Below are 23,191 nucleotides of genomic sequence, written 5' to 3'. Positions count from 1 at the left end.
CAACCATATTGAATTTAGAGATAATGCACACGAAGTGGAGCTAGTGCTTACAGCCGTGTGGAAAGAGGAAAATACTCACACGTGTGCTTATGTGTTCCAGCTATAGATCACAGCGAGAGTTATCTCATGAGAGAGCAAGGTCCATTTAAGATTTGGGGATTTTAATAAATTGAGAAGGAGTTTTACTTTCTACAAATACACAGAAATTCCACATGACGGCTTATAATGATTAAAATATGTCCGTTTCTGGCATTAAACAAGTAAAAGTACCAAGACCAAAATGTAAAGTTACTCCATTGTAAGTAGAAGTCCTGCATTCAAAATCCAAGTGCAGAAAAAAGTACAGAAGTATCAGCAAAGTATCTCATATAAAAGTACTGGTTCTGCAGAGAAATGCCCCCTGTGGCTGAAATACAGTCTACATTCTAATATATTACATAATTAGATTGTAGCCTTTTACTGTCGTAGCTAAGCTGTTGGGCTCCTCCAAAGGGTCATGAGATGATTCATCTGTTAGGAAACAGTGATGCAACATGGTTCGGTTTGTATTGTGGATATTTGGGTGACGGAAGAAGAAAAACATAAGAATTTGTTTAAACTCCAAAATATATGAATTATTTGACTGCTTGATAGTAATGCATGATATTTCTATATAATATGAGGCCATAACATGGATTCTATACATGAAAGGCAAGCTGCTTAATGATCAAGTAGGCCTGGGTTCAGATAATTGCCTCTTCTATGTCTCTGGCACCTCATCAAATAATTAGCAGGCCTGCATTTAATAGTGCTGCAAAGGTTCAACTAGTCAAATGTCTCTTTGGCTAGCAACTCATAAACATCTCAAATGTGGGACCTCATTGACAATGCATTGTGTTTTATTAAGCTTATCACATTTGTTTTTTTTTGCCAAAATAGAATTATTGAAAGTAACTACTAACTAGAGGTGTCAGATAGTAAAACTTACATAACTTCCCTCTGAAATGTAGTTAAAAAAAGTATGAAAAAGGCATAGAATGGAAATACTCACACAATTACTTAAGTACAGTACTTGCCAGTTAATTTCCAAACAACAGCATTTAGATTAAGTAGGCAGATACAACTGACAAGCAAGATAAGTAAAAACATAAATTGAAACATGAAGCTTAAACTCAGACATCGGTATCTCTGCAGAATCTCTGTTTAATTAATCAAGTTTTAGTTACGTGCTCTCCAGACTAAATGAACCACTGCTGCCATCTGGTGGACACATGCGGTACTGCGCCTCCTGGCCGCACGAGGAGAGGGGAAGTTGCAGATGTGGGGATTGGGGTTTTCCCAGATGTGTAATTGAAGTATTCAGAGCCTCGGCGCCCTGAACTTCTTTCCATCTACACATATCCACTCGTTTAAGAGGAATACATCTTCAAACTGACAGCTGGACAGTCAGGAGTCACACATTTCCCTTGCAATATTTATAAATCCTTCTATTTTTATGCCGTTTTACAAATTATCTATCATGGGGGGGTTTAGTTCCGCAGGAAGAAAGAGGAATATAATACATGTCTTCGCTAGAAGTGATCCCCGTATCAGGAAGTTTATTACAGATGAGTAATGAATAAAATAACATATAAATGTGAACTGTGCAGCCTCGGTCTGTCCCGGAGAAGCCATTGCTGTAACAGACATCGCACATTGTGTTCTGGCCGTTAATGCACGGCGCGCAGAAAAATCTTTTCACACTTGCACGAAACGCATGCGCGGAGAGGACAGCAACCAGTTCGAGTCAAGTCGAGGCAGACGGATGTGATCGAGCCAAAATAATCACCTGTATTCTGGCATTCATGGTGACACAGTGAGTAGATCTTTATATTTCACTTTTGTAAACCACAACCATTCGTGTTGGTGCATATCTTTTTCGGGGGGAAATAAGGCGGATATACATGTCAGGATCCTGTGAAGCTGAAGCATCTTTATGTGGATATTCCAGCAAGCAATAAATAGCATTCATTTACGATTCGTGCATGTTGCGATCTGAACTAAAATGATAACATCGCTTATCAAATGCATGTAAATATCTGCAGATGTGCAGCTTTTTGACTCGAAAAAAAAATCCTGACTGTAAATTTATCAGCTTTTCTGATCAAATAATGTCATTATGTTTCTATAAATGGCTGCACGCTGCTGGCTTTAGGGTGATTGCTTCGAATCGACCATCATGCATGTGTGTGTATGTGCGTGTGTGTGTGTGTATCCTCCCGAGGATGCGACTGATGGATGCGATTGCTGCGCTCCAAGAGTAACGCCTTGTCGCTATCATTAGGCTACTGCTCATCCCTCACACACCGAGAGAGAGAGGAGGAGAGACTCTAGATGAAGGCGGTTGTTGCTCATCACAATCTGTTGTGGGGTTTTTATTTGTTGTTGCATTCAGCATGATCCAACAGACCGGTAGGACATTTCGAGCCGTTTGCATTGCGATATCTGCACCTAAACGCACCACGCGAATTGTTTAATGCCGATTATTGAGGTTGCATCGCACCGTTGACCCCACGCGTCATGACGATGTGGCGGTCGTGCATTCCGCAAGACACGTTTCCCTCTGCTGCTGTTTAATTCAGCAAATGTAAGCACTATAATTAACAGGATGAAGCTGATCATGTTTCATTGCTTTATCCAGATTTTGGCCTCATGTTCAATGCTCCAGCTCAATGCGCTAATAATCTTGCAGTAAAAAAAAAAAGAAAAATAACCTCTCACTTTGGTCTCCATGCCTTCTCCTCTTCGCAGTTCATGGGCTCAGAGCGGGTGGAGATGCGTAAGAGACAGATGCAGGTTCATCAGGAAGCAGCTGCCAGTGTCCTCCAAGCGCGCAACAGAATGGGGAACACCCCCACCAACGCCTCTAACGCCTGCTGCTTCTGCTGGTGCTGCTGCTGTAGCTGCTCCTGGTAATGACACTCCGCTGCTCCGCTGGACAAAATAAGACATTCAAAATAGTAATGGCCTTTTTTTCATGATTATCTAGCATTTTTTTAGACAAGACAATCGATTGATCGTTCTGCAGAATAATCTATAATGAAAATAATAATTAGTTACAGCCCTTAGTTCCCCTAAGTAACAATAAAGACAGTGTTACATCAGTTGAAACTTTTCCTTTTAATATAGCATGGATTAGAAAATTAAAACATATATATTCTGGCTATAGTATAAAACTGGAGCAGACATTTAACCACAAATATGCAGGTTATGACGTCTTAATATCTGGTAATTCTTCAAAATATCACTAACAATTCTATCTCTTCCACTTACACAATGCATAATAGTGTCAGCTGAGCTACGGTCACATAATACAATCATACAAAATGCTTTACAGAAAAAAGCAAATCTTTGGTTTTACGCACTCATTTCCTGTCAAGCTTTTCATACTTTGTGCATTCAAATGCTTTTTAAAGGGCCTACTGTTGTTTTCAGCTGTATTCATCCATCTGCTATATGCATGCTATTCATACTCACTACAATGTTACTGTGGACCATGTTCCCCTCTGCTTTAGATTGAAGTGCATGTTTCTGGGCTTCACTTGCTTCAGCGGTTGTATTTTTGCCACAAATAATAATTGTTATTGCTTTATTCGCATGCGCTCCAACAGGCGAGTTGTTCAGACGTCTGCCTGTGTGGTGCATTCAGGTTCCAGCTTAGTGCGAGAAGCTTCCAAATTAATTTTGTTACATTATTATTTATTGTTTTTCAAAGCAACACGATTGTGAACGCAACAGATTTTTAGTTGCAGAACAAAACACCATGTATCTGAAAACAGAAAATCAGAGGAATTCTTGGCAGAAACGTGGTTTCAACCCGTCTGTTGTTGTTTTTTTGAAAGGCCGATGGTAAATCACAGATTATGTACTTGAGACGCACTAAATGTAACGTGATACAGCAGCAAACTGCATCGTTCTATAACACGAAGACCTTTCTCTCAGGCCTCATTTAATAGCAGCAGCTCAATAGTGGATACGACTTCCTTTTTTGCCTCCGTCCTCCCACCCATTCAACAACACCATCGCCCACACCATCATCACAGAAAAACAGGAACACAGGGGTCCTGTGACCCACACTGGATCTCATTGGACGGAGGCCTCAGGGGTTCTAATCTGTTTTGGAATCATCGACCGTTAAACTCGTGCTTCGTCTTGAGGACGGCCAACCTGTTGTGTGCAAAACGTGGCCGCGTTAATTCACTCCACTGGGGAGGAGTAAGACATTCTGTCTCTACGGCTGTAGCAATTCCATCTGACTGTTGCACAGCTACAACAGCCACATTCCCAGATGGGATGGCTCACAGTGGACTCTTACCTGAACCAATTAAGCCTCCAGCCAGCTGCTACATCAGGTGTTGGAAACATTTTAATTACGCACAGGTGATCCCCACGGGATACTTTACTATTTACGCAAACGTTCACGTTCCCAGGAGATCCTCATGAATCTACTGTAGGTGGTCATTGTCATGTGGTACAACCACCATGCAGTGCCTTTAACCTGGTATAACAGGCCAACAGCAACTGTATGTAATGTTATGTAACAGAAGGAATATAGTGTTGGTCTGGGGCTGTTTTTCATGATTTGGGCTACACTATTCAATTCCAGTTAAGTTGTTTGACATTTTGGGAAATTGGCCCTAAATTGGCCTTCTTTCCAAGTTCCTGGTGTCTTCTTCCTGGCAACCTCACCGCGACGACAACTCCAGGAAACATGCTGCATCAAATCTGGATGACAAGCCTCATTGCGTTTGTTTTTTTTCTTCCAGTTTGACTGTTAGGAGTGAGGACGAGACAATACAGAGGTCCACTTTTGAGCGCAGAACAGAGGGAATCACTAATTGTGAAGAAAGGTAATGGCTGAACACCGCCACCCTTCCGTGCGTCCTTACTGAGAGAATTAAATAACAGGGAACCAATGCATCCACAATTCTTTTATCTTTAAGCCCGAAGCCTACTCTGGATGACGCTCGCTGCTGGACGATGTCGTTTGAAAAGGTGATGAAAAGTGCAGCGGGTCGCGGCTGCTTCAGGCAGTTCCTGCGGACGGAGTTCAGCGAGGAGAACATGATGTTCTGGCTCGCCTGCGAGGAGCTCAAAAAGGAGACCAACAGGACCGTGGTGGAGGAGAAAGTCCGTCAGATATACGAGGACTTCATCTCAATCCTTTCTCCTAAAGAGGTGAGCCGCTGTATGATGTTATGGCTGCAGTGATTATAGTTCTGATCAGTGATAACAATCACCATGCAAATAATGGTTATTTTCTTGATGAATCACTTTGTGTGGATTTGTTTTGTCGACATGTTAGAAATGAGAAAAAAGTTCACAGAACCCAGAACACAAGACGACATCGCTTGTTAATTGTCAAACCATCAGTTGAAAACCTGAAGATATCCTACATTTAGCGAAATATGCTTATTTGCCGTGTTGCAAACTATTCTTTTACCGATTCAATATGACAATTATGACAAACCTGCAGCAGCAGGAGCCATTTTTGCTTTAAAATTGACTAAAACGCTTAATTTCTTAACAAATAAAGAGGAACTTCACTACGAGGGGTCGCGTTATATCGTATTAACGATAACCAATATTTAAAAATAAAATATTCTTCATATGTTAATAGATATGTTCATAATAATTCTAAGATAAAATACTTTCTCTCCACCTTGCTACATTTATATTTTGAGTGTAAATCATTTTACAAAAATAGAGATAAAATGCGAGAGAAAAAAAGTTAAAGATGATCAATTCCAAATTCAGAGCTTATCTATGACCGAGGCATTTCCTCCTATCAACATGGCAACGGCTGAGCATGCGGCTAGCAGCTAACGGTGCTAACATCGTTAACAGTGCAAACAACAGCAAACAGATAGCAGATTTAAAGATGAATTTGACTGATAGCATTATCCAAAAAACATAAAAAAATGTTCTACAGATGTTGCAATAATAGTTTTTGTGAATTATTTTTGGCCACGGTAACCGTGTAGTTACAATCTGATATAAATAACTTTTCTTTTTTTAAGAGGGACCAAATAACAATAGAAAATTGTCCTATTTTTAAGTATAGGAGCCCTTTGGTTTTCTGTCGATCAACTCATCATTGAAGCTCTATTTGGTGTATTTACATCTTTCACCTGCTCGTCTTCTCCAGGTCAGTTTGGACTCGCGTGTTCGAGAGGTGATAAACCGCAACATGCTGGAGCCGACCTCGCACACGTTCGACGACGCTCAGCTGCAGATCTACACGCTGATGCAGAGAGACTCCTACCCCCGCTTCATCAACTCATCTGCGTACACAGATCTGCTGAAGAGCCTGGAGGAGCCTCCCCCCGAGCCATAGACTCTCCACTGCCGCACACTTTAGCTTTTCAAAAAATGGCGCATGCGTCCCGCCCGAAAAGGAGTCTCGTGTTCCTGTTGGGAGTCCTGCTATTTAGAGAAAGACAGACAGCAAAATGAACACTACATAAAACCGGTCTTTATCCAGCTGTCAACTGCTGTTTATTTACCCATGATTAGCTTACCAAAATACTTGGAGCAGACAAGAACAAACGCTATCCAGCATCGGTCTCTTGTTCGAAAGCATATCTATATTTTTATATAATCCCTAGCGCTTGACATTGTACTTTTCTACCTTGTTTAATGAGGGAAAGCATGCATCTGTGAGCACTGCATTTGTATTTAGGTATATTGTGAGCCTTAATGCATATCCAGTTCTTGTAGACTCGAATAGGTTTTATTTAACGGTAACTTAAGAAGAAGGAAAGTGCCTTGGAATAAGATCTTCTACACTAGCACCACGGGTCTAACATGAATGGTGCGACGATGACCTCACATGTTGGTGCTTTCAGCTCTTCTCAAAGATAAAAAGTTTTTACGACTTGTTGAGCTGGTACCCGGAAATAGATCTTGTCTGTGTTTCAATACTGTGATATATTAGTCATATTATATTTAATTCAAACAAAATGTGGGGAAACTGAATACACGACCGTGACCACTGATATATTTGTGTATTTAAAAATACATTTGTGTGAAATAGTTATTGGAATTCTCACAAATTAAATAAAGCACAATAGTATGTTGTTTTTGCTGTTGTGTGTTCAACACATGGTTCTATATATTAAATGCTTCTTATGTGCGTTGCATATTAAGCTGCTTTAAAATGTACACTTTTCTTTGCATATGTTCTTTGTCTGAAAATGTGTGAAAAATGTCCACCACGTCTCACGAAAGCCCAGCTGGTTGTCTTTAAGTTGTTCTTCTTTTGTCCAACAACAATCCAAAATATAATATTTACAATAATTCAAAAGGCCCAGTATGTAGGATATAGCGGCATCTAGTGGTGACGTTGCAGATTGCAACCAACTGAAACTTCTCCTGTGTGCCAAGCGTGGAGGAGGGATACGGTGGCCGACGCAAAAACGTGCATGGCCCTCCCTAGAGCCAGTGTTTAGTTTGTCTCTTCCGGGCTACTGTAGAAACATGGCGGCCGGCTCCGTGAAGAGAGCCTCCTCCTTAAGTAGATACACGGCTCCTTCTAACGAAAACACAACAATTCTTAGTTTCTAGTTACTCATGAAAACCTACTTCCCCTTAAATCTTACATACTGGACCCTTAAAGAGAGAAAATATCAGCAAATACTTAAAATTTCAGAAGCTGGAAGCAACAAATGTTTTAATGCTTTAAATAAATGAGTAAATTTATCGACTAATAACTTGTTTTAGCATTATTACACATAGGCTCCATTAATAAAAAAAAAGGGCATTAATCAACAGGCCATTTATTGTGAGATAGTCGGTATTAAACCATAAAGTATAGCCCTAGTTATTCCAATACATATGATTCCTGGAAGAAATGGCTTGTCTCAACGGCAAGCAGCTTTACAATCAAGCAACTACTGTTACTCTAACACTGAGGGGTGTGTGTGGCTCCAGGTCAGGAGACAGTATTGTTTATCGTTATGCTTCTCCGGTGTACATGAAGGTCCAGTCCTGTCTGGCTTTAATAAGTAGCAGCGTGGTTTTATAGTCAAGTAAGTCAGTGGTTCCTCGTGTCCCCTAGAGTCTCGCCGGGGTCGAGCCCAAAAGGACCCCGGTGGCGCTGTGCGGTTGTGCGGCTGCTCCCGAGTTCATACATCGCTGATGGGAGGAAGCTGCTTCTCTATGAATCGTTTCACATCCACCATTTCCTGCACAAGATACAGAATAAAGCAAAACTCAGGTATATAACACAGAACGAAACTAGAGCTCCCAGAGTCACATGGGACTTTTCCCCCCGACGCTGACCTCTGGACAGGCGCTGTGAGGGAGACCCCGGTACGACTTGAAGGTGATGTTGTTTGGATTGATGAGGCTTTTCATCTTCTCCGCCGTCTGGCTGCCAAACGCAAACGGCACCAGGGGGTCGGCATCTCCGTGGCACTGGAGGACGTGCATGTCCTTGTTAACACTGTTGGCAGACGCCTGAGAATAGAAGAGATTAGGATTATTCACATGATCTCGTTATATGACAGATTAGGATTTAGCAATAGGATATTCCTTTAGTGCAATTCCAGTAAAGGAATGGTTCACATTTTATGGACATTATTAAGCAATTCAAATTCAATTTCAACTAGCAAAGAAGACGAATTTTAACTTTCAAGTGAACAATTTCTGTAAACTTCTGCTTGAGTATTTACTGAACCACTGAAGAATTTGCATTTAAGAGACTGAAAATCTAAATTAGGTATTTTTGTTGTCTACCTGAGGGAAGGAACTGCGGAGAGGAAGCCAGCAGCTCAGAGCGACTACTCCAGCTAGCTTCTGCTGCGTTGTCAAAGCCGTGTAGAGAGACAACGCTCCGCCCTGGAAAACACAAACCAACACTTTGGGAAACAAAATCCTACGTTGCGTATCTCCCATCTCTGTCATCAACAGACACAAAGAGCATAAAATAATTGGCTTCATGGCAGCAAAGAATGGAGGTAATTTCAGATTCCTGTTGCATAACAAGAACAGACCTGACTGTTATTCTCTGGAACTAATTTAAGCGTACAGATGGCTGCTACTGTGTGTTGCTGCAGAGCTGGACCTGCCCAAAGTGATACTAACAGATCTCTGAAGTTCTACTGTTGGTATTGACCTTGTGATCTTCACAGTAAGGATTAAAGGGTTATGTAGCAGATCTATTTATTGAACCACGCACAGCGACCTCCTGGAGTCTCTTCTGGTTGTCTGCCAAGAAGCAGTCCGATGCGTAACCCACCTGTAAAATGTTGGAATGTCATTTTTTAACACCTTGGTTTTTGTACGACCGACATGTAACATGTTGAGAAGTGAGCTTTAGAGGTGCAGGTGGGTGGATGTTTCTGTGTTTCTAAGCTAAGCTAACCAGCTACTGGCTGTAGCTTCATATCTAACGGACAAATATGAGAATATGTTCCTCTCACATAACTCTCCACCAGAAAGCAAATTTCACAACATTTTCCCCCAAAAGTTGTTGATTGAATCTTACACGCAACTTCCGCCAAATCCCGTAATCCTACTTAATAAATTGTGTTTGATTCATGCGTTTTACTTTAAACAACTTCAGACACTTGTGGATTTAGATGGAGATAAAACGAAGACGTGTTCCTCTTTTCTTCGGCTGCCTACAACACAACTCCTACTGATTTTTGTGCTTACTGAAGGCTTATGAATAGTCACACTCATAATCATCTATCAGCATTACACTGTAATTCCTTCACATTTTGAGTTTCGTCACTCCAAAGTAGCACGTTTTTTTGACCTCAGATGTATTCTAAGCACGCCTTGGTAAAAGTTTTTCAAACGTATGCATTTATATTTTTGAGAAGTGAGTGCCTTGAGAAGTGCACTTAACGCGTGTGTACCTTTTGGGATTTGGTTATTCAAATACATTAAATACATAAGCACTGACTCACTGTAAAAACAGTGTTATGTAACCAGTCATTTGCATACAAGGCACACTTACCTGTGAAAATCCACCCAGGAGGATTCTGTGTGACGGTATTCCGTTTTTCACTTCTTGGTCTATCAATGCTTTAACTGTGAGGAAATAAAATAACGCTTACAATCAAATCGGACTCACAAGCTCTTTATGCAAACTCACACAAAAACAGCAGCACATCTCGATCACGAGTTAAGATTAAATTAAAAAGGACGTACGGTTCTCCGACGCTCTTTTAATACCAGCCTCATCTTCACTTGCATCTGGGCTCAAGCCGTAGATATCAAACCTGTACGTGAGGGAAAACACGTGAGGCTCATTGTATTTGTGATGGTCCGCAGTCTCTTCAAACGGGTTCAAATACTGCGATACTCACCAAGAAGGCATGGACATTCTCATGTTCAAAGAAACAGGCATGGTGGGACTGTAGTCAATGAAGAGACGTTAAATCAAAATGTGGCTTAACTGCACAAAACATACAGATGTTGCAGCGACTGAGTTTAGAGATTTCACACCGTTAATGTCTATTACAGTGGAAGATATGCTATATGTGTTGAAATTAGGTGCTTTCAGACTTTTTCCCAGACACTCTGGGTAATGTTATAGCTGCTGTGAATACTTACGCGTGTGGACAGATGTATTTCACATGTGGCAACCTGATGCCTGCGAAACCTTCTGCCCAGCCATGCCTGTCATATTGGACAAAAATCAAAGCAATTCAAATAAAAGTAGACTGTCTATATGAGAGACAGGTGATAATTATGTTGCACCAAAGGAGAAAAATAAGCTGTCTGCCTGTAACTTACCCAGTATCACCAAGGCCATGCAGAAATATCACCTGTATAAAACACACAGGTGAGTTTTAGGCGTCTGCATGTCAGCAGCAGTGTTTATTATTTAGCTGTGTAGTTATTGGTTTTACTTTTGTTTTAACTTCAACTAGCTGACCGTTAACTAGTGTTGTCTGGTTAACTCACCGCCGCAGTTGCTTTCCGGGCAGCAGGCACAATGGCAGGTAAAGGCACTGACATGTTATTGCCGCACATGCAGCGCTGAGGCAGCTGGGTAGGGACAAGTTAGCTACTGTGAGCTAATAACTGTCAACCCGACTCTGGCTGTCAAATACCAGACAGTTAAAAAGACGAATGTCGACCCAAGATGGTGGTCAACGAACCGCCCCCTCGTATTTACCTCTGGCAGTCGTGAATTTCTTTGTAGAAGTTGGATTTTGTTGTAAAATAATACACCGCCGGGATAACACTACTCTCCACCTGAACTGACACCGTTTTTTATTTAGTCCCGCCCCCTCATCCTACCTGATTGGTCGTCATCGGAGGTTTTCCACAGATGCAAAGCACTGATTGGTTGGTTGAAATGTCAATAACCGCTGCTTGAATAGCGGCTCAAAGGCAAAGTACATTTCGACACCTCTGAAATAGAGACAATGAGATTATGCAACAAGAAAAGTATTACATTACGAAATAGATATTAGATGTGTAGTTTGAACATGTAGCATATTGTGTCGTGACCCTTGACACAGATTTTAAATGTTAAAATGTTTTTTTGATTTGTTCTATTTACCGATTAAACGTTTAAACGGTTATTACATTTACTTAGCTAACCTTAACGATACTAATATTGAATGGCAATCACCGATAATGCGTCACAGCTCAACGTTTAAATAGTACATTTTGATGGTCGTGCTTTTATTTTGAAATCCAAGCTAAGAAGAAGTACTTCCGCTCACCTCGGTCACGTGACCTGCATGTCCTTGGTTTGGCTGTCTTTGACATGTGAGCAACAGAAACATGTCTTTCCCCAAAAAAACTGGTGGCAAAGCGTTGAGCGCTTTGCAGAATCTGCCCCGGATAACTTTAGCAAACTTGCGGCCTGAACCGGGAGCTACAAAGCCGGTAAGTTTTAATGTGGCATCTGTATTAAAGCGATCTTTTTGCAGCCCATTCTAACTGACAGAGCTAGTTAGCACGTTATGCTAGCCAGTGGAGACAAATGCTAACATCCTGTCTGTTGTTTTGATGGAATGGATACATTAGCTACAATGTTTCTGTGATTGTAGGTGACGCGGCGGGGCAGAGGACAGCATGGTGGCAACAGGAGCGGCCGAGGACACAAAGGAGAGCGACAGAGAGGCACCCGGCCTCGGCTGGGATTCGAAGGGGGTCAGACTCCGTTTTATCTCGCAATCCCTAAATATGGCTACAATGAAGGACACAGGTACAAACAACTTGTCACCCTGTTCTCCACCTTTTAAACTAACCAGTGAGTGTTTTGCAAAAGAAATGCAGTCTTTGTTGTTATACGTTATACAAACGAATAGATCATATATTACAAGTTGTCATTTAAAATGCTAAATAGCCTTTATGATTCCCTGTTAAACTTGTGCAAACATCTCACAACTAGATGACTTTCTTAAATTAAACTTCTACTACTACCTCAGTTAGTTTCAGTCTTATATTTGGGTATTTGTCACAATATCTGGTGGTAAAACTCTGTTCAAAACACCAAACCCTACACATGTTGATGCACTTATGTTGAAAGAAAGCCACCTTCACCCAAAGACACTTTATTGGTCCTTCCCAAACGATTATTTTGTTTTCGCTGTTGCTTTGGTAAATAATTCAGTCAGCGTAGTTTTTGCACAGATGATTTTTGTATTGTCCTTTGAAAGCATTTTTGCTGAACTGAGCACCAGATTGTGGTGATCACAAATAATTTTGAACACTGTTTGTGTGCTCCTCCTCAGCCGGCGGCCACAGTACCAGCCTCTGTCATTGAAACGGCTGCAGTACCTGATTGATCTGGGCCGAGTCGACCCGACCCAGCCCATAGACCTGACCCAGCTGGTCAACGCCAGAGGAGTGACGGTCCAGCCTCTGAAGAGGGACTATGGAGTCCAGCTCGTTGAGGAGGTAAGCTTAAAGCATGCTGTTGATTATGGACGTTTTCACCCGTAGCATCAATGAAACGAGAGTTAAAAGATCTCTAGTTGTGTCTTTTGAAAAAGATACCTAAGGCTGACGGCAAGCTATAGATGTGGAGAAAGAACAACTTCATTACACTCTGGACACTCTGGTTTTGCTTCCATTGCTCACTGAGCCATTTGATGGTCATCTTGTGCCAGTAGGTGGCACCACATAACAACGTTGTCATTCTATCACAGGTCAAGATGTTGTTTTTTTGGCCTCTTGTATTTTTTCCACACCGCTCTGCCAGAAGTTGCTCCTTTCATGTGCTTTCTCTGTTCCAGGGTGCCGACATTTTTGCCGCAAAAATCAACATTGAGGTTCAGAGAGCTTCTGAAGGAGTCGTAGCTGCTATTGAGAAGAACGGAGGGGTCATCACTACCAGTTTCTATGATCCTATAAGTCTTGGTAACTAATGACGGATCAGTCTTACACCCTCACTGACATTATAATGTTCATCTTGTCTATTTTTAGATAATAAATACAATCTCTTTTACGCAGGGATCGTCATCAAGCCCGTCCCGTTCTTCTTACGCGGGCAGCCTATCCCAAAGCGAATGTTACCCGGGGAGGACATGGTCCCGTATTACAGAGATGCTGAAAACCGGGGTTACTTGGCAGACCCGGAGAAAATCCAGCAGGCCCGGCTCGCCCTGGCACAGAAGTATGGATATATTTTGCCAGACATTTCAAAGGATGAACTGTATCACATGCTCTCCATGAGGAAGGATGTTCGACAGATCTTCTTTGGCCTCTCTCCAGGATGGGTCGTTAGCATGCCAGAGAAGAAGATCCTGAAACCAACTGATGAGAAACTCCTGAAATATTACAGGTCATAGGTGGGAGATGTAAAATATATCTTTATGTACAGTATCTCATGGAAAAAATCTGATTTTTGGATGATAGTCTTGGACATGTTTTCTGTTTATATTAAAAACTGTTTAAGAAAGAAGTGTTTGGTGTCCTATATTTTAAAAGGTATATTTATGACGTACGAGTATTTCTGACATCTGACGGCCTCGTGTCAAAGCACAACTGGCCCGTGCAGCATGATGGAAGGAACGTGAACTGTAACAGGTGAGGGGGAAATAAGGAAAATAAGATAACTCAAAGAATGAAAACAGGAAACAGATGCCTGGCGATGTGTGTTACTTGTGAAATGGGTTGCCTAGGCCGTAGTAGGGGGGGTTTTAAATTAGTCATATGCAGCTGTATCCTGGTGTGGACGTTCAAAAGATCTCACTCCATCCTCTTGGAGTACAATCACAGACAAACGCATACATACAACTTTAACCCCGTTATGCCTCGGACATAAAAGTGCCATGAAAAAAAAAATGTTTATGCTTTGAGATCTAAAGGAAATTGCAGTGACTTAATCTTGATATTTATCCCAAAATGTACATATTTCAAGTCTTCTTTTGCTGAGATTTAAAAATGACAGCCAAGTTATTGTGAAGCAGAATCTCATTAAGATGTTTGAGATATTGCAATCGACACTCTGGCACTAAACACCCTGCGTGTACCAGAATATATACGCTCGTAGGTTTGGGCTGTATAATTGTTCTCTTGTGCTCGAACTCTCCATTACGCTAATGTTTGTTTTTTGAAGTCAAAATGGCACACTCACTATAAATAACTTAGTATTTTACGCAGATATTGTCTTAAGGGACGCTGCCATCGAGTTTCTGCTGGTTTAAAAACACTTTATCAAAGGAAGCATATGTTTGTGTGTGCGTGTGTGCAAGACCGCAAGCATTGTGTTTCTATACAAAGTCCCCTCTGCCATGTTAGTTACTGGAAGGCAGGTCTCAATTAATATTATAAGAATACAAATAAAGTGACAAGAAAATATGATGCACCAAACTGAGTTAAATATAATTCTTTAATTGTTTTTAATACAATAATACAAATGAAGCCTTTTAGGTGGGTTTCTTACCGTATCTGTACGTGTCATGTGTTACCATAAGACACAAAGGTTACACTTTGATGACTTTGCTTGTGGTTCCCTGAGTGTTTTTCCTGAATCTCAAGTACCCAATAAACTACACAAGTAGTGGATACGTACACAGCCGGCCCTGCCAGGAAAACCAGCCCAAATCCTTACAGCATAATACTTTAAATAAATCACGCCACAGGAAAGAAACAGCACAATCATTGTTTATGGCAGAACTACAGCGCTTATCTTCAAAGCAACAGATCCTTTTGAATTTGTATCAAGTCTCAGACGAGCAAAAAGAGAGAAAACGAGCGAGCACAAACATCAAGTCTGTGAAATGTGTGGCTGCAGAGGGTTTGCTTGAAAGAATAAAGAAATCCAATCAAGTGTTTTCTCCCCCAATTACACAGAAAACAGCCATTCACTTTGGCTAAAAAGATTTGTTTGTCTGTTTTAGGGCTCTGGTTTCTGCTCCAAATAATCTAATGTCTGAGTCTAACCAGTTCACACTATTTAATTAAACATCCAAGCATTGCTGCAGGAGCTGAGCTGAGCAGCCCGGATTGTTTTGGTTATCTGCTGCCGTGAATGAGCCGTTTAAGACAGACACAGATATCACGGTGTCTCACAGGTCTCAGTCTAGTTCCAGTTAATAAATGAGGGCTAATTACAGCTAAATGCAGCCGTCGTTTCTTCTGTCTGCAGAGGAGAGACGCATTGGCCTGCATCAAGGTCAGATTTACACAAATACTGCAGGGGGACTTTGTGTCCAGAAACATGGATGTAAATATATAATATAATGTATAATAAACGGCCTGCAGTGGCACAAAGCCAGTAACATCCAAAGCTCAGCTGTCTGGACGATAAAAGAACTGGAAGACTCATTCAATTCCTCAGATAAGACTCTTATCAGAACAATACGGTTCCTAATTTACAAAGAATAGCACTTTTTTTCGGCACGAGTGGAGCTTTGCCTCATTAGCCAGTCTGCATGATAGACAAATGCAATACGATTAGAGACCAGTGTGACTGCAATTGAAGAGCCAGACTGAAGATTCGATGGATGTTTTCTTGGTATATCAACAGTAAGTGCACATTAGTCATTTATCGGCTAAATAATAATTCTGATATTTAATTAGATTTTCAAACTGCAGCTAATGATTATTTTCATTATCAGTTAGTCCGTCGATTGTTTTTTAAGATTAATTATTTAATTGTTTGCTGTAAAAAAATGCAGAAAATACAAAAGCAATGAATACGCCGTCTCTGTTAAATCTTAGAATATATTAATATTAAAAAGTAATTAAAAGTACTTTGACTCCCTAGAAATGTGTTCTAAGTAACTTTAACACTTTATCTCATTTTCTTATTTCTAACTTCTTTTTTTATATTTATTATGGTTAATTTATTTATCTCAGTTCTTCCTTTTTTTGCAGTCATGTTTGACGTTGGCTTGTTTGAGCTTTTGCATTTAAAAAAACTAAAAAGTGACGTCTTAAAATTGATTGTTTTATCCGAATCACCGTCCAAAACACAAATAAAATGAATTTACAAACATCTAAGACAAAGAAAAAGCAGTAAATCCTGACATTGTGAGACACCGGAAGTAGTACCTATTGATCAGTGGTCGATAAACTAATCGTTTGAATCCTTAAATGATGTGAGCTGGATAAAACCGGTGCAAATGTGCAAATCCTCAGTACTCAGGTTTGCTCTTTTGGCTTTGCACCCTGCACATTGTAGGTTTGAGTCTGTGTTTGAAGTCTGGCTGAGCCAGGCCTGTTATCTCAGAGGTGGGGGCATCATTGTGTTCTGCTAATGAGGCTACATTAAGCCTGTCTACACCAGGGGGGCATGTAATCCTCTCAGCTGGCCTGACGTATAGGGCCGGCCGGGCAGGGCGCTGTTTACACGGGGAGTGTGGAGGCTAGCACTCAGGACCCGACCCAGCCCTTAGTCTACTGTTGAATCTGCTCAAACACGTGATTAAGACGTGGAGGTGGGAGCGGGGGGGGGGGACACCACTGCATAGAATGGTGTGTGAGTCTTGACAGAGTGTATCTTGATGCTGCCCTGCTGTGCCCACACAATACAACACAATGCAATACAGTCCCTCGCCGCGAAGATCACGGTCATTATAGCCCATTTCACACCTTCCAGCTATGAAACAATGCAGCGCTTTATGAATGAGCCACTGTAAGGAAAGTCGGTGGGATGGCACTGAGGACAGTTAGGAATACAGTGCTTCATTACCAGAGGTCAAGACACAGGCCTCCTGCTTCACGCTCCTGTGGTTTTGTTCTTTGGATGGATGTCTTCAGGTCAGCAAATCCTCAAATATCCATAAAAAGAGAGGAGTCAAGAGATCAGCAGCTGTTGTGGCTTCACTCACAAAGAAAGCTATGGTCCGCACAGAGACAATGTGTTCAGGAAACCATCCTTTTCGTCTACAAATCATATCAGACTATAAATAAGTGCTCCAAATCCAGCTAATATCCAACCCCGAGCATCATCCAGAGAATCCACGACGGGCCCCGCTTTGTAAATCCTGCTAAACTGTCACGAACTCCTGCAGGTCTTCGGCTCTACCTGTGCCCGCTTCGCCATCACGGATCCAAAGTGAAGACGGAGAGGAGTGTCCCATATATGACTTCTGTCCAATACAATGGCACATTGTGATCAGAAGGCCACGGAGAACAATCCCTATCCAGAAAGCATTGTGCCCATTCTGCTTGTTTGGCTGTGAGACAATGCAATGATACCCTACAGTCACCTTATAGATTAGGATTCATCAACAGGGCCAGAATAAAGGGCAGATTACATGTTTTTGTCTTCTTTTAATAGGGTGAATTACGGATGAGTGGGACTGTTTTTGAATTTTTTTTGTGGTTGATTAGGAATCCACGCACATGAAGCGTTTGGAAACCAGAGCACAATGGTTCTTTACAACAAGTTGGATATTTGTGTTCACTAGCGAAGCCTTTTAACACTGTCCCAACCACCTAAACAACCTAATTCCAAAAATAGAAACATCATATCAACACATTTTTACCCATTTTGTTGCCGTAGTACATCACGTTCATGTTTCCATCAAAGCTTTGTGGATTATATTTGATTTGTTAATTTTATGACCTTATGAAATGTCCTTTTCCTCACCTCATGTTTTGCAGGGTCAACTTCCTGTTTGATGTTTGCCCCTCCCACCAACGTGACGTCACAATGTATGAAGTAAAAAATAAAAAAACTAAAGGTTTTTATTTTCACTCCTCAGTCGAGAAAATAAACTCTGTTATTCAATGTGGCCTAATACCCAATCAAACTTAATTCACTGTACAGCCAAATCATGTTATTTAAACGTCCTGGTGGTAAATGAATGTACAAAATAATTTGACGACGTCTTCAAGCTTTAATTCCACACTCAATCCACAGAGAAGCTCAGCCGAAACTAACGTTATTGTATTCACGCTGAGTCGTTCAAGCTAATTGATTAAATCCATTAGTGCTTTTCACAGCGCGTTGGCGCGTGCGTCCCGTTCAACACCGCGGATGTGGATTCAACCTCTAATTCTGACAAGCTGTGAAGAAAACGAGCGCCCCTCTCCCTCCACCAAATACCAACAAACTATACACACACGTGGTTCATTCAAATGAATCATTCTGTTTAAATATAGCTTTTAAAAAATCATTGTTTTTAGGTTTGCAATGATTTTCTGATTTGTTTTGATGTTATCTTCCTCTCAAAGCCAGGTGCCTCTTTATCAGTTTCGACTGATACAGAAAGGTGTAAGTCCAGTTGTCAAAGAGCACAGTTGTCTTTATATCCCTTCTGTTATTGAATGTGCCAATATCACAGTATTGATCGGGTCTTTTGATTAAGATATCAAGCTCCATTAGGCCTGATGTAATTCTCATGCAGGGTTAAAACTAAGGAAGATTCCCAGAATATAAAAGTTTGCATAAGTTAATATGTCATAATTTAACAGTATAGAAGCCTTTAATGTATAGACTCAGATGTTTTCTGCAAGTTTTCTCCAGCAAAAAAAAACCCAAACCAGTCCTGTTTTTCCTTGTGTATTACCTCTCTGCTCTAAACCATAATACACACTGTATTTACAATTTAAAGGAGCTGCATAAGTGACTCGTCTGCAAGGTGCAGGTATTACTGTGGGACCGTGTATTGCAGATTTAACGTCGCCGCTGTCACCATAATGGGGACTATTGTCTGTGTAATGTTAGTCAGCAGTCTCAAAGACAGATATTCATTGAAACCGCAGAGGAAGCAAGCACCTGTAATGACATCCTAATATACTAAAGTGGGATCACACGCATTAGGGGGTTTTCGGAGAGAACATTAATGGGGATAAACAGAATTATCATTATTAGTTTTTATGGCTAATAATTCTACAATATTCTGTTCAGTGCTTTTTCAGTAACAACGTCATTGTAGTATTTAATAGTGACTTCATAGTATTGCCTACTTTATCCTTATGTCTTATGCTTTTTGCCACCACAATGAAGCCATTATTTATAAGTAAGTATTTATAGTGCTTGGAAACTAGTTTATTCCGATATTTTTGCACTACATTAACTAATAGTCCTATGAATAATTCACAACAAGTGTGTGTATTTAAGAGTGATTAACAGTGTTTATTTACAATATACATACGATAATTTAAAGTTTTTTCATGCTGTATTATTTTTAAATATCATATACACTGGGGAAAAACTGACAAAAGAATTGCTGCAGGTATATAAATGAAAGGCTGAAAGGGTAAAAGCTGCAGCCATCCTGTTGCAGTTTCTGTGAGTCTGAATCTCTGCTGGAGTTTTGACTGATTTCAATACACTTTGTCTCGCTTCTCTGGTGAAGTCACTCAGTCTATTTCAGTATGTTTTCCCCATCTTTTTTTATTTAAATGAATAAATATCAGAGACGAAATGCAGCTATTTTGGTTGTTTGATGTCCTGTGAGCTCATCACGCCCCTTTGTACACACCTAGTTTTTGTGCCGAGCAAATATTGGTCAGCGGTAATCGTGTAATAAACACTCCTTGATCATGTTTGTTTCAGTCCTGTAAAATGTACTTCGATAGAGACAGTGGATGGGCGATAAGAGCTGAGAGCCACAATGTAATTAGTAACCAGCCCGTCCTCCTGGACACTTTGATGTTCACCTCTATACCCTGCTGCCTCTCAGGACCTATTGATTAGATTCCATCTCTCCGATGTGCAAAGGTGTCATTTGATTTTCCCTAATATGGTTTTAATAAGTGAATCAAGGAACATTTCTATTTTTCTCGAATTAAAACGCAAGACCCTCATGTCAGCGACTTTTAATATGTATGCAAAGATATAGGAGCAGTCAAACATATGGATTATTGGTGATTAAAGGAGGATAAAACAAACCATATGCCAGACTTCTACAGAGGCATAAACAGAATTATTTTTAACTTAAAAAAACTCAGTCCAACTATCATCAGTTTACTTTATGACGTGCTTTATTTTCCATGTGTCTCATAAAGAGGGAAACGATGTGATCGGGTTCAACACTTTATCTTTGATGGATAGCTCTGATTGCTTTGTGGCTCTTCTAGATTGATCCAAGCGTTAAACGTTGATCTTTTGTTATATGAAAGCCACATTGAGTTTTATTACAGACTCAAGTCTCTTTTACTTCTTAAGTTTCGTGGGATGGTTGATTGGGGCGTCAGATGGGCCTATCACCGACCCGAGAAAACACCTGGAATTCACACCTTAAATCCACTCCTCCAGGCCTCCCATTGGTGGAGCTCCCGCATATATCCGTCACGGTGCACCACCAGGAGGATGACAGTGGCCTGCAGCAGAGCCACAACATCATCACCATCTGTAAACATGCATTTCGGCCACGACCCCGCTGCTTTCCAGCTTTGCGCAAACAGCGCCATGTTCGAGGGCGAAGACTCGGGCTCCGTCGACGGGGAGCAGATGACCGAGGTGCGCTCCCCGAGTTCAGGGCCCTCCAGCCCGCTGTCCGTGAACTCGGACTCCAGCTGCGCCAGCCCCGAGGCCAAGTCTGCGTCGAAGCAGCAGAGAGTCAGGAGGCCCCTGAACGCCTTCATCATCTGGACCAAAGAGGAGCGTCGGCGGCTAGCGCAGCTTAACCCAGACCTGGAGAACACGGATCTGAGCAAAATACTTGGTAAGAAATTGATTAACCGCTTGAAAATGTGATTGATAAGTCCAGTGGTTGCTAAAGTTAAAGTGACCCTATGGAATATTAAAGTGTTCCTTCATAAACATATTAGAAATGTTTAATGTTTGTTCTTATATGGGGAAAACAACGACAATATAAATGGGTTTATAAATGGGCTTTAAATGGGTCTTATAAGATAATAAAATGTTGATTCACATTTAAGTCACTTTTGATAAACCAATATGCAGATCATTAACCCTATGTGTTTCTGCAGGAAAAACTTGGAAGGCCATGTCTCTGGTTGAGAAGCGTCCATACATGCAGGAAGCAGAGCGTCTGAGAGTCCAGCACACCATCGACTACCCCAACTACAAGTACCGGCCCCGCAGGAGGAGGCAGCTGAAGAAGAGCTCCAAACAACACCAGGCTGCAGAGGTTTCTCACCCCTCGCTCTGCAGCTCTGGCTTCCCCGTGCCTTATAACCTCACCTACCTGCTCCAGAACCAGCAGCAATCCTACCGAAGCAGCACTGCTTTCACAAACTCCCCGGCTAACTTCCCCCCTTTGCGCAGCAGCTACCCACACACTCCAACAACAACAGCAGTGTACGTCTCATCAAATAAGCCCGTGGTGTACCCAAACCCTCCTGCGTACCCTGCAGAGCACCAGGTGTATTATGGCAGTCAGCGTGTACACATGCAGCGCGGCTTCTCCAACGCTGCAGGTCCCCATGTGGATCAGGGGGAGTCCAGCAGGGTTTACGGGGGCCTGCTGGGCCCTGCCGGGCCCTCCTTAGAGTTTTACCTGGAACAGGTTCAGCTGGACATGCTGTACGATCTGGACCGCAGCGAGTTCGAACAGTACATGGGCCCGAGCCCTCACAGGCCTGAGTCAGTGGACCCCAGCAGCTACCAGAGCAGCCACAGAGAGGGACGCTCTGTCTCATGAAAGTACTAAACATGGTGTATTTATTTATATTATCTCAGTGTGTCATTTGATAATGACTGCTGGAGGTGTTTATAGTGTTAAATGAGTACTGTACTGTCTTCCAATGTAATTATAATAAATAAATAAATAAATAACCAATTCAACTTACAATGTTCATGTTTTTATTAATATTTCTAAATACAAGAAAAAGGTAAGATCAACTGACACAAACACTTAAAATATAACTATTATTTTTCATTATGGTGTTAAAAGGCTAGTGCAATGATTGTTCATTTCACTTTTCATAAAGTTGAGACAAAGTATAATGACTTTTGGTCCCTTAATTAAATGGGTCAACACTGCAAAAACACTGGATAATACACTTCCCATAATGCAACTTCATGTTTTGTTAGACCCTCCATGCATATGTCAACTTTCTGATAAGTAAAAGTTTGTACTCTGAGATAACTCATCCTGACAACGTCATGTATCTTGCCATTTATTTATTTTATTCTGTGTACTTTATGGTTGTAAGGTAGATAGTTCAAACAAACACAGGACGCCGTTTGTGTCCCATGAGAACAAAAAATAAACTGACATTTCTATCACGTCAGTCGTTAGTCATGTGACTAGTTTGTCACTCCTTCAAGCATGCTCTTTTCCCTCAACCTACTTAAGTGGTTTTGTTGCCTAAATCTTACTTCCTGTGAAGACAGAAGTTTATTTTGAAAAGACACTATGCATGTAACACGCCACCACACACGTCCAAAACTGACGCGAGAGGGTTACACAGAGCGCCATAGTTTGAAGTGTATATTCCCACTGACAAAGCTGTGTTATGTGACGCATTGGTGTGAGAATGTTTTGACTCCTCATCTGATCTTGATGTGTATAACGTGTGGAGTTCCCCTTTAAGAGGACTGCGAACAACTTTAAATATCTGTTTCATTGAACAATGTCGTAGCTATACTACCCACCCTTTGGCAGAAGCCAAACTGTTGACACACAGTTTTATCTCCATCCTCATGTCTTTCTTGGCTCACAGAGGGAAGCAGGGTGGGCGCCAGGGGCATAAACTTCCCAACTTCCTGTTTCATTTTAAAACATCTCACAAAGGCTCTAAAAATATGCCCCAAAATCCACATATCTCCAAACTCGTTCGACTCTGGCTGCCAAATGTTTACTCATTTAGGAAAATGTTTACTTCC

At 41.3% G+C, this 23,191-nt stretch overlaps 4 protein-coding genes across 4 annotated transcripts; 3 read left to right on the top strand and 1 right to left on the bottom strand.

Annotated features, from left to right (window-relative positions):
* Nucleotides 1-2,772: 2,772 nt before the first annotated feature.
* LOC142937632 (regulator of G-protein signaling 20-like) lies at nt 2,773-6,355 on the top strand. Its single transcript, XM_076080662.1, has 4 exons — nt 2,773-2,930; nt 4,785-4,868; nt 4,962-5,196; nt 6,167-6,355. Exons 1-4 carry the CDS (start codon nt 2,773-2,775, stop codon nt 6,353-6,355), a joined length of 666 nt encoding a protein of 221 aa, XP_075936777.1.
* Nucleotides 6,356-7,780: 1,425 nt separating this feature from the next.
* On the bottom strand, nt 7,781-11,236 carry lypla1 (lysophospholipase 1). The gene is made up of 9 exons (XM_076080395.1): nt 10,939-11,236; nt 10,768-10,799; nt 10,585-10,650; nt 10,338-10,385; nt 10,180-10,250; nt 9,986-10,059; nt 8,758-8,859; nt 8,302-8,478; nt 7,781-8,204 (listed from the first exon to the last, which is right to left on the bottom strand). Exons 1-9 carry the CDS (start codon nt 11,005-11,007, stop codon nt 8,145-8,147), a joined length of 699 nt encoding a protein of 232 aa, XP_075936510.1. The 5' UTR covers nt 11,008-11,236; the 3' UTR covers nt 7,781-8,144.
* Nucleotides 11,237-11,722: 486 nt separating this feature from the next.
* On the top strand, nt 11,723-13,897 carry mrpl15 (mitochondrial ribosomal protein L15). The gene is made up of 5 exons (XM_076080281.1): nt 11,723-11,874; nt 12,039-12,196; nt 12,726-12,891; nt 13,230-13,353; nt 13,447-13,897. Exons 1-5 carry the CDS (start codon nt 11,770-11,772, stop codon nt 13,782-13,784), a joined length of 891 nt encoding a protein of 296 aa, XP_075936396.1. The 5' UTR covers nt 11,723-11,769; the 3' UTR covers nt 13,785-13,897.
* A 6,858-nt stretch (nt 13,898-20,755) lies between these two features.
* On the top strand, nt 20,756-22,004 carry sox32 (SRY-box transcription factor 32). The gene is made up of 2 exons (XM_076080775.1): nt 20,756-21,062; nt 21,331-22,004. Exons 1-2 carry the CDS (start codon nt 20,756-20,758, stop codon nt 22,002-22,004), a joined length of 981 nt encoding a protein of 326 aa, XP_075936890.1.
* Nucleotides 22,005-23,191: the final 1,187 nt, after the last annotated feature.

Source organism: Anarhichas minor, unplaced genomic scaffold, assembly GCF_050575085.1.
Source record: "Anarhichas minor isolate MPS153535 unplaced genomic scaffold, ASM5057508v1 ptg000074l, whole genome shotgun sequence".
Lineage (NCBI taxonomy): Eukaryota > Metazoa > Chordata > Actinopteri > Perciformes > Anarhichadidae > Anarhichas > Anarhichas minor.
Note: the sequence above shows the minus strand (reverse complement) of the source record. Positions and strands in the feature narration are given on the sequence as shown.